The sequence below is a fragment of the Miniopterus natalensis genome, chromosome 14 (assembly GCF_054644295.1).
Source record: "Miniopterus natalensis isolate mMinNat1 chromosome 14, mMinNat1.hap1, whole genome shotgun sequence".
Lineage (NCBI taxonomy): Eukaryota > Metazoa > Chordata > Mammalia > Chiroptera > Miniopteridae > Miniopterus > Miniopterus natalensis.
Genome location: NC_142094.1, coordinates 6,788,353 through 6,799,195, shown reverse-complemented (window position 1 = coordinate 6,799,195; position 10,843 = coordinate 6,788,353). Strand labels below are relative to the sequence as shown.

Genomic DNA, 10,843 nt, shown 5'->3' with positions numbered 1-10,843 from the left:
ACCACTGATTTGAAAGAAATCACAGGCACAGTGTGTGTACAACTGTGCTTAGTGTGCATGCAAATATATACATGCGGAGCATGCCTGCCAATGAATGTGCACACAGAAGAGGGGAGCCCAGTGGACAGTGCACCGTGGGGAGAAGGCAGGGGTGAGTGAGTTTCCAGCATGGAGGTCTGTGCTCGGTTGTGACTGGGGGGGGGGCAGGCGCAGTGCTGGCTTTCTCCTGCCTGTGACATGCCCAGCCCAAGGCGAGTTGGCTCACAGAGGGCTGGTGTGCCCCCTGGAGCCCTCGCCATTGTTGTCACTGGGACAGTCACAGCACACAGCACTGGAGGAGAGGAGGGGGCCTAATCTGGGAGCAGGCGGACCTGGGCTCAGCTCCTCAAGCTGAGCCTGGGCTGCTGTGTAGCAAGAGTTTTGTGTTTTAGGATGTGAATCCAGGACACTGTGGGTGACAGAGCCACTCCAAAGCCCACAGGTTCATGGGGTAATCCTGGGTCTGTGTATGCTAGGAGCCACAGGGGGGCTGGATGTGTCCCAGAAGAAAAGGAGAGCCAACTGTGCCCTACATCCTGGCGTCCAGGCTAGGGAGCAGCCCCTTGGTCTGAAAAACAAACAGCACACATCTGTTTAGTTCCAGAAATGTCCCCATAGGAGCAGTCTCCTGGTGGCCCCCGCAGTGAGGGGGGTGCATGGAGGAGTCTCCCAGTGGCCCCTGCAGTGAGGGGGGTGCATGAAGGGCCCAGCTGTGTCCTGGGTTGGGAATGGCCTTTCTCTGACACTGCGGGCAATGTGGCCTGAGAGACAGACAGAGCATCTAAGGCTGGCTGCAGGATGTCCCCCAGGCTTTTGAGCTCCTGGGGTCTCTTCACTCCACTGTCCGTTTCTCCACTTCCCTCCATCCCTCTTCCACATGCCTGTGCTGTGGCATCTTCTGTCCCCTGCTGCCTTCAACACCTCATTTCTTGCCTGTCCTACAGCATCGGCTTCCTCTGGTCTTCTGCCTGCAGCTCACTGCATTCAACCTGTCCTTCCCCAGCCACGGCAGAGGGGCCCGGCTACGCTGCACAGTCCTCCAAAGGCTCCCTCCCCCAGCACCATGCCCAGAGACCCCTCTGGCCAGCACTTGAATGGCCAGCACTTAAGTGGGACTTCCCAAGGCTCCTACCACCTCCTGCCCCTCTCCTTTCTCCCACATCCCCACCACCAGCTCCCAGGGTCCCTTTGGCTGCTTTGGAGGTCACAGAGCAATATTCTGTTCCAGGACACTGAGTTCCCCTGGGCCCCTCTGCATCTCACGGGTTGTTCCTCAGCCTAGACCCACCCCCACTCTGCCTGGCAATCCCCACTCCACCCCCTCTTTCCATGGGGAGCCCTGGGGGACTTGCCTCTGCCTTCAGCACCCTATGTACTGACACCTCAATGGCAGTCTTATCAGGATAGCTGACTGTTGATGAGCCATCCCTCTCGGCCCAGCACCCTCCCCCAGCCCAGTGTGCCCCCCAGGACAGGCTTTGCGCTTTTTTTCGTTGCCCCACCAGCCTTGGGAGCACAGCCATGCCTCTGTTCTGGCCTCTGTGGTCGTGCACAGTGCCCGGCTCAGGGCTGGGGAGTGAGTCCTCCTGGGGCTGGAGCATCGGGGAGCGGTGCTCCCTGAGACACCGAAGCTGGAGGAGGCAGAGGCTCCAAGTGTAGGGAGCAGCCCAGGACTCGCCCTTTCTGGGACATGCAAGGGAGCAGCCTTGGAGAAGGAAGACAGAAAAGTGCCTGTGGTCTTGGCCTTGCTAGGGAAGCCCAAGAGAGCCCAGGAGCTGGGGGTGTTATATGGGTGGGGGTTGCTGTCAGTGAGGGGAGGGGCAGCCTCAGGGCCTGTGCGTGGCATTTCCCATGTTCCAGAACAAGGCCTTCTCTAATCGCCATCGACACTCCGCCCCAGAGGCACTTGGGCTGACAGCTGGCTTTCTTTAAATAGCCACAAGTGTTCTGGGTGGCGTCCTAATCTCAGGGCATTTGTAGTGAGCACATCCACTGCTCGCAGCACCCCACCCAGGTATGTGCAGCCTCCAGTCACACAGAGGTGCACACTACCACACTTGGTCACACGCACAGCTTAGAGCAGACACCTTAGGGAACACTCAGCTCCACTCCCTGTGGTGTCACAGTGACAGAGAGCACGTGCCTAGCACATGGTCACGCATACTAGTGCACATGCATATGTCACAGCACGGCCACACCACCTCCTACCTAGTGCAGTGGGTCACAGTCACACAGACATTCTCAGGTCGTCTCAGACCACACTCAGGCTGCTCTGAGCATCTGGCAGTCAGACCCAGGGCCCTCCTGGTGGGCAAGGAAAAGCCAAGGAGGGATGGAGACGGGGTGATTCTCAGAGGGCATTGGGCCTGCCCATGAGAACAAGCCCCCCTTTCCTGGCCACTCTCTGGGCTCTTTGCCCAAAGACTCCAATCACCTTCCTGGGATCCTCTGCTTCATGTCCCTGGGGCTTGGGTGGGACCTTGGCTTCCACATCCTCCAGGCCCTGACTGCAGGGGGACCGGCCACTCGCTTGCTGGGCAGCCCCCCATGTAGCTGCTGCCTCCATGTCTGTCCAGCCCTGGGAGGGTGGGAGAGTCACTATGAGGTGAGAACAAGACAGTGTGCAGTCTCCCACCAGGCCATTCTCCATCTTCCCCACAATATTCACTTGGGTGAGGCCCACGGCACTGTTTGTAGGGTTGCTGAGTGGGCATGCCAGGGTGTGTGTGTGTGTGTGCGCGAGCGTGCCTGGGTGTGTGCGCGCATGCACATGCACACCTTCTAAAGCATGTGGGATGGTGTATCTTCATGAGGGTCTAGACCTCTGAACAAATGAGATTCACTCCTTGACGTCTTTCACTGCAGTGGATCCTGGAAGGGACCTCTGACAGCTCCTCCCTCAGCCCCTCACTGAGACTCTGGGGGCGGGGTCAGGAGGAGGGGGTGAGTGGGGGCTACTGGTGAGGCCCATACTGGACCCTGTAGGCACAACATGGAGGAGCCCACGTGTGGCTGGAGACAGAAGCCCACGGTGCAGGGAGCTCTCTGGGGACATCAGGGAGCATCACAGCTCCAGGTCCAAGGAGGGGCTGGCAGGCTGCCAGCTGCCAGCACTGACAACAGCTATGGGGTCTGTGTCCACAGTCTTGCATGTAGAGGCGACTGTTTCAGAGGAGGACACAGAGGGCCAGAGAGGGTGACCCATGCTCACACAGTCGGACATGATAGAGCTGAGGCTTGAATCCAGGGCCAGTGCTCCTTCCTCTCTACCCTGTGGGCTCTTCAGGCTCCTAGGAAGATGGGGCTTAATGCTGAGAACAGGGGCCCCTGAGCTAGCTCCTGTCGCTCTCTCTCTGGAGGCTCATCTGGGACCAGGATTGCTAGTCTTTTCGATCTGTGCCTCTAAGGGATGGCCTGGAGTTGGAAGACCCATGTTCTGTCCTGGCCTTGCTGCTGGGTGACCTTGGGCCAGCCAGTTGCCTCTCTGGCCCCAGTGCCCCTACCTATCTGGCAGGATGATGCATGAAAAGGCTGTGGAGGAGGTTGAGAGGGGCTCTTCCTGTCAGCCTCCCAGGGTCCTGAGGTTTTTGAATCTCAGAGGCAGCCCTGCCCAGAGGCCTGAGGCTGCCTGGTTGAGGAAGGGATGGCCAATCATTGACGGCCCAGCATCCTTACCATCTCACTTTCAGAGCCCAGAGACGCCTGGCGCTTCCGTCTAGAGATCCAGCTGAGATCCGAGGCCTGGCTGCTCAGTGTGGAGCGGTGGGTTGAACGGTAGCTGGTGTACGAGCCAGCACGCTGCCCTGATATACCCAGCAGCACGCCTAGGCAGGGCAGGTGCTGGGCTATGGCCATTCTGCAAGGATGGCACATCTGGTTAAGGCAGAAGGGATGGACAGACAGGCACAAGTAGATGGGGATGGATGGACAAACTGATACAAGGCCAATGGGAGTGGGCAGAGAACCACTGGGGAAATGGGGAGGTTCAGACATTGGGCCTATAAGGACAGACAGAGAGATATTGAGGTAATGGGAATGGACAGGAAGAAACGAAGTCATGAAAAGTGATGATGAAGGACAGACAGATGCTGAGTTGAAGGAGACCGACAGATTCACAGGATTAGGGATGGACAGACAGATGCTGGGGCCATGGGCATGGAGGAAGAGCCTTAGGGTAGCAGACTCAGCCAGGTGCTTAGTTCCAGCCCTCAAGTGGCTGGCTTCAGCCACATCTCTGGGAATGGGACCTCTGAGCTGAGTAGGCTAAAGCCTGCTGCTGGCCCCAGCAGGGTGGTGAGTTACTGACACCACCAGGCAAAAGGAAGCACTGAAGGCCCCCTTGTAGAAGAAGCCAGCATACTGGGATTCTATCAGCAGAGAGAGCTCTGGGCCAGACCACCCCCAGTACCCTGCTCTCCCTGCTGTGGTCTCTCCAGGATATTACTGCCTGGGGACTTCTCCCTCTAGGGGCAGTGCTGCTGATCAGCAGTCCTGGCCTCTGGCCTTGGCTCCAAAAAGGATTGGACACTGCCCAGGGAGCCCTGATGTCCCTCCAAGCTGAGCCTCCTGGGAAGGTAGAGCAGCAGAAGGGTCACTTCGGCTCTAGACCCCACCCACTGTCACCGGCTGGTCCCAGCTGCTAGAGGCCCCCACCCAATGCATACACAAGAGACAGGAAAGACGGTAACCTCTGCCCCATTGTCAGGCCCAGGCCCTCCATGCCCACGAGAGTGGCCTGGGGCCCTGAGGCTGGGGTCTGGAGCAGGGCTGCACCTGTACTTGGGGTGGGTGATGGCGTAAATGATGGGGTTGTGGACAGCAGAGGCTTTGGCAATGACGGCCGGCACGGAGTTCATGTAGGGTGTCAGGACGTGTGCATACCTAGGACAGAGAAGCTGTGGTCACCCTGCCAGCTGGTGCCCCCAGAGACTCCACAGCCCACTTGCCCCCTTTGGGACTCTCCTTCCTTTAGGCCAGGCCCTGCCAGGGGCACAGCCCAGCCTGGCCCAAACCAGCTGGTCCAAGTCAGTCCCATGGGAGGGACTGCAATGCCAGGGGGAATTCTGATCTGAGGTGAGTGGGAACCCGGAGAGCAGTTGAGAAGGGGTCTAGGAGGCAGATGGGCCAGGTTGGGGGGGTTCACTGTCCGTTGGAGCCTGTGCTGCAAGCAATAAACCTTCTTTACCCTCAGAGACCCGGGTACTCTGCTCAGCTCTTCCCACAGCTGCCCTGGCTCTGAGAGTGACTTCACAGGAGGCCCCAGAGGAAATCATTTCTGGGCAAGAAGAAGACCTCACACCAAACACTGCCAAGGCTTGGTAGCTCTCTCTGCCTCAAAAGTGCTTCTGAAGTCTGGCTGCATCCATGCTGCTGCCAAAGTCAAAGTCCCCAGACTCTCACCATGAAGGGCAGGAGGTGACCGGACTCCCTCTGGCTGTGCGCCCAGGTGAAGAGGGAGCTGGGACCTCAGAGAGAGCCGTGTATTCCCAAAAGGTCTAGCGGGACCGTAGCCCTCACAGGAACTCAGGCCAATCCGGGGTGGCCTGGCGCTCCTCAGCATGTGTCCCAGTGCTTCCAAGAAACAGGCAGGCAGCCAGGCAGGGGCAGAGGCGGCTGTGAGGCCGGGCTCAGAGGGAAGGCACAGCTGGCGGAGGCGGCGGCCAGGGCGGCGCAGGCGGCCCCTGAGCCCCCTGAGCCCGCCCCACCCCTTCACGCCCCAAGCCCCTCGGCATTGCTCACCCAGCAAAGGCCATCAGGGCCACCGTGGAGTAGGGGGCCCAGGAGAGCACGAAGAGAAGGATGACCAGCAGCACGATCTTGGCCATTTTCCACTCACTCTGCAGCCGCTGCCGCTGCCGGGGTAATTCGCTGCGGCCCTCACAGGCTCCGAAAGTCTGGAGAGCCCTAGGAAGGGTGCAGATCTGGGTCTGACCCTGTTGGATTGCAGTGGGCGCCAGGGTCATGGCCAGTGCAGGTAGCCCTAACACCTGGAAAGTTCTCCATCACACCCAGCTAAGCTGCCTCTTTGAGTTCTGCCTGGGGTGTCTCCTCCGCCCCCCAGACCCACTGACACTCCTTGAAGCCCCCCTTGAGAAGAGCCCGTCTCCTGAGACTTCTCTGGGCACCTACCCCGTAAGCACAGGTGCCCATCTGAAGCTGGGGGTGCCCCAGGGATGGGTGCAGGCATCAGCCTCTGGCAAGGGGCCCCTCCCGTCTAGCCCCTCCTCCTCGCCCAGCTCTTACTGGCCTGTCTCCCGAATGGCTCTGAAGATGAAGACGTAGCAGTAGATGATGACAAGCAGGGGCAGGAAGAACACAAAGCAGAAGAGCAGCATGGTGTAGGCTCGGACCGACGGCGTGAAGCTCATGTAGTCCCAGGAGCAGGAGGTCAGCAGCCCCTCGGGCACGTAGGCACCTGGAGGTCAGAGGCAGGCAGCTTCTCAGCGGTGGGGGCAGTGCTGCCTGGGCAACTCATCGAGCAGGGGCTTTGGATGTGGGCCTGGAGTCCCAGATCCCTGGCCACAGCCACAGCAGCCCGTGTGATGAGGAAGCCGGCACATGCAGGGGAGCTTCCCAAGCCTATTCTGGGAGACAGCTGGTAAAGCCCACTGCCGCCCATTCCTGCCAGTGTGGAGCAGAGCCCTCACCAGGGCCCCAGGGTACACTCCCTCGGGCTTCAGCCAGCTTTCTGGCTCTGCCCCAGAAGGGCCGGTGCCTTTACTGCTAGCCCTCCTGCCTGCCAGACCTCGCACCTCACCCCCTGCCTGTCTGACTCACTGCAAACTCAGCATCAGGTGTACCTGTCACCTCCTATCACCCGGGAGCCACGTGGTCTTCCCCTCTGTGCTGAGGGATGGGAGCCCAGGTCATCCTCTGATAGCTGAAGATGCAGCCTCAGTTTTCCCTGCTGTTAGTCATGCCCCTGAATGTCCATTTGCCTTGAGGCTCAGGCAGTTCCCTGGCTCCTTCCTGCCAGCTGGCCAACCCAACTCTACCCACCTGCCATGGAATATGCCCCTCCCAGGTTATCTTCCTCTCGCCCAATTCCCATAGCCCACTTACTCCAGCCAAAGAAGGGTGGGAGACTCCAGGCCAGGGCGTAGAGCCAGACGCCCAGCAGGACAAGCGCCGCCCGCCTCTTGGACACCACCCCAATGGTGGTCAGTGGGCGCGTGATCACCAGGTATCGGTCCAGGGCGATGGCCGTCAGGGTAATCATGGAGGTGATGCCAAAGAGAGCCCCACAGAAGGCATAGAACTCACAGCCTGTGGACACAGCTTCCTGACCTCAGTCCATCAGAACCCCAGGGGAGATTAGGGTCTGGGGACAGCATCTGCTTGGCTCCTTCCCTCACCTCTCAAGCAATGCAGCTGAACCCCTCTCCACCTGCCTACTTGCTGCAGCTGGCAGAGGCTGGCGGAGGCCTCAGGACTTGAACCTGAGTCTGCCATGTTGCTAACTCATGGGATGAAGGCAGCAACCCACTCTCTGCCAAGGAAGAGAAGATCACCTCCTCTCCTGGGCCACCCTGCACAGTGGGAACCCCACCACAAACTTCCTCCCCCACCAGCAAAAGGAGCCCGAATGTCTACCTGCCTCCCCAAAGAGCCACCGCTTATAGATGCTGCTGGCGAAGACGACCGGGGCCTGGGTGAAGGACATGAGGAAGTCGCTGATGGCAAGGTTGATAATGAACATGTTGGCTGGTGTCCTGAGGCCTCTGCTCCTGTGAGGGGTCAGAAACTGTCAGAAGGTGCTTCTGCTGGGTAGCTTCCTTCCACTACTGGTTCACACATGCACACGCACATGCACACACACACATGTGCACTCACACACATGTACACTCACACAGACACCAGCCTCTGGGCCACCCTACTGCCCAGCAAGTATCAGCCAAACAGCACTGGTGCCCGGCAGTGCGGGCTGGGAAGACAGACCCTGTCCTCTGAGGGCTCACTCAGCAAGGAGCGGAGCCAAGGAGCGCCTCTCCCGGAGCGGCTGCTCAGCCAGCAGAAGTTGGTGTGTGGTGTCATCCACTATTGCTCACCCTCTGCACTTCCTGTGCATGACCCCCAAGCTCTCCTTGCACACACTCCGCACCTCTCTGAGCCCTCCAGGCCAAGTTCTCCGAGTGTCTCCCACAAGACTCCACTTCCCGCGTGCCCAAACTGGGCCTCTTCCTCAGGCACCCGCCTCAACCCCCTTCTTCCTGCCTCAGGGTCTGGGCCCTGCTCAGCGTGGCTGTGTCTGCGTTCCACACCCTCGGGTGGCCAAGGGCAATGGCGTTGATGCCTTGCTCCATAGGCAGGTCCTTTCACAGACCTTGTCTCCCCACCCCCATTTTCCAGGTGAGAACACTGAGGCTCCCACTTGTGATGTGGTTCACTCCAGGTCACAAAAATCAGTCAGCAAGTGGCACAGCCAGGATTCCAACAGACTTGCTGGGCCCCGCACATACACAAACTTAATCATTACATTGGCTCTGTGGAGAAAAGCACAACTCCATTTTGCAGACAAGATATGTGGGCTTACAGAGGAGAAATGACTTGCCCCCAGTCATTTTAGCTAAGCAGTCATAGGGCTTGGGCTTCCCTTCTCTACCTGTCTGGCTCAGCCATTCAGCCTGCAAATAGGGCAGGTGTGGAAGGAAGGGCCCTGATGCCAGAGCTGCTCTTTGAGGCAGAAAGAGGATGCCCACTGGGGAAAGTGATGGTGGAGGTGAGCTGACAGCAGGGCAGAATGGGCAGGGACCGAGTGTCCTAGGGACAATCACCCTATGCAGAGAGTGTGCCTGGGGCCCAATTGGCCAGTGCCACTTGAACTGCCTGGACTACTTTGGGGCCCCTTTCCTGAGCTTAAAGATTGAGGCCTGGGCCTGAGACGATTGAGGGTTTAGCCCTGGCCTCACTGCCCAGGTTCAACAGTGCCCTGCAGAGTTAGCACAGCAGTGTTGTCTTGTGGTCTGCCCCCTTTCTGCATGGCTGCTACCCTCCGCCCAGGCCCCAGCCTCACCAACCAGGCACCTGCAGAAGGTATAGATGACTGTCAGATTGCCCAGCATCCCCGTGAGGCCCACCAGCAGGATCACTGTGCCCAGAGTGTAGTGGGCATAGTCCGGAACATTGACGGTGGGGAAGGAGACCCAGGCAGCAGCCTGAGCCCCAGCTGCCTGTGGAAAGAGAGAAACTAGGGCATCAAGTTATCCTGTCACCTTCAAATAGCCCTGAGAGAAAGGATTAGGGTTCCCAGAAGGGCGGAGAGGGAAACTGAAGCTCACAGTGCTAGAGTCCTTCACCCACACAGCTAGCAAGTAGCTGAGCTGAAAGGGAATGCAGGTCTCCCTAAGGTCGAGCCCAAGCTCCTATACCACTGCACAGAGGCATAAAGCTTTCAGGAGCTGGCTCAGATCACCTGGGGGAGGCTGGAAAGACAGACTGACACATGCCTCGCAAATGGGGCATGGCTAGGATGACTCTACCTTTCCTTGGGGAGAAGGCAGAGCCAACTCTTGGGTGGTTTCTCTCCTCTATATGGGACCTGTTCCAAGTGCTCAAGACAGTCAGCGATGGTGGAGTGGGGCAGAGCCCCTCTCCTCTGGAATGCCACCCTCTCCTAAGCCTCAGAGAAAAGGCTGTGTTCCCCCAGAGCACAACTGGGTAAGACGGACAAGACGGAGGGGAAGACTTCCCTTTAGAAAGAAAGCTTAGGTCTCCCAGGGTCACTGCAGGTAGATCATGACACTATGAGGCCAGTACAGATATTTAAAGACACATTCCTTCCTTCCGGGACAGGGTTAGTCCCTACCCTGCCCCGGCCCCTATACCACAGGAGCCATCCCATCCTGCCCAGGACCCAGGTCAGCATCCCAGGAACCTGAGCCCCCCCAGTTAAGGTGGGGTTGGTGGGTATGGCCCTGGGGCTAGAATGATGGAGGCAGCAGAGCACACCTAACTCCTCATTCCAGGCTGGAGAAATCCTGAAGCCCAGAGTGTGCCTGCTTCTCTGGAAGGCTCCATGGGGCGTCCAGCCATCTTCAGGAAGGAGGGGAAGCCGCCAAGGGCAGGCCTGGGACCTTCCAGCCCTTGTCCTTCAGGCTTAGCCTTTCTATTCCTCAGACGCTCTCCTGGAGGAAAATTGTTGCCACAGCCTCCTCTGGAGGCCTCTCCGTGTAGGGCAGGCTCAGAGGTGTTCAGCAACATGCCCAAGGTCTCACAGCAAGGCACAGGCCTCTTCAGATCTCCCTATCTAAGCCCCTGAGTGTCCCCAGGAGGGGATCAGATTAGAGGAGGGAAGGCTGTGCGCCTACAGGCGCTCACCCCAGGCTTACCGTGGGACTGAGGGGCAGAGGTGGGTCCGGGCTGGAGGTGCTGCTCCCAGAGCTGTCCCACCTGCTGGATGAGACTGGGGTGCCCATGCAGCCAGGTTCCTGGGTGGGGTCCAGTGGTGCTCTTGGCCCTGAAGGAGGGTTCATCCTGAGGTGAGACAGTCTTTTCTTGAGCCCACAGAGAAGTCAAGAGCATGGGGCGCTCAGGATGTTAGCTGTGCCCAGCCTCCCAGTGTTTCCCCCAGCAACCCTGCCCAGTCTGCCAGCCACCCGCTTCTGCAACCAGCGTGGACCCAGCTCAGGGCTGGCAGTGGCTGTGTCCAGCGAAGCGCAAAGGAGAAGAGAGTGTCACAGTTGTAATGACGCACAGTCACAGGGTCTGTCCCCCCTTTAAGTAGCAGAGCTGGGAGTGCACATGCGCAGTTGCTGGGCAAAAATGCCCCTCAGACGCGGGTCCCTGACGATGACAAGTGCGTGTG

At 59.0% G+C, this 10,843-nt stretch overlaps 1 protein-coding gene across 1 annotated transcript; it reads right to left on the bottom strand.

Annotated features, from left to right (window-relative positions):
- Positions 1-568: 568 nt before the first annotated feature.
- On the bottom strand, positions 569-10,511 carry OPN4 (opsin 4). Its single transcript, XM_016214735.2, has 10 exons — positions 10,368-10,511; positions 9,064-9,209; positions 7,633-7,766; positions 7,102-7,305; positions 6,283-6,454; positions 5,779-5,943; positions 4,813-4,920; positions 3,715-3,895; positions 2,474-2,617; positions 569-607 (listed from the first exon to the last, which is right to left on the bottom strand). The coding sequence occupies exons 1-10, from the start codon at positions 10,509-10,511 to the stop codon at positions 569-571; spliced, it is 1,437 nt and encodes a 478-aa protein (XP_016070221.1).
- Positions 10,512-10,843: the final 332 nt, after the last annotated feature.

What these genes read in the sequence shown, in the direction of transcription:
- OPN4 (XM_016214735.2), bottom strand. Translation starts at nt 10,511, where the DNA reads ATGAACCCTCCTTCAGGGCCAAGAGCACCACTGGACCCCACCCAGGAA. An exon ending in GTGGCTCTTTGGGGAGGCAG is followed by an intron (nt 7,306 to 7,632) that starts GTAGACATTCGG and finishes CTGTGTCCACAG; the next exon opens with GCTGTGAGTTCTATGCCTTC. An exon ending in CCCACCCTTCTTTGGCTGGA is followed by an intron (nt 6,455 to 7,101) that starts GTAAGTGGGCTA and finishes TCTGACCTCCAG; the next exon opens with GTGCCTACGTGCCCGAGGGG.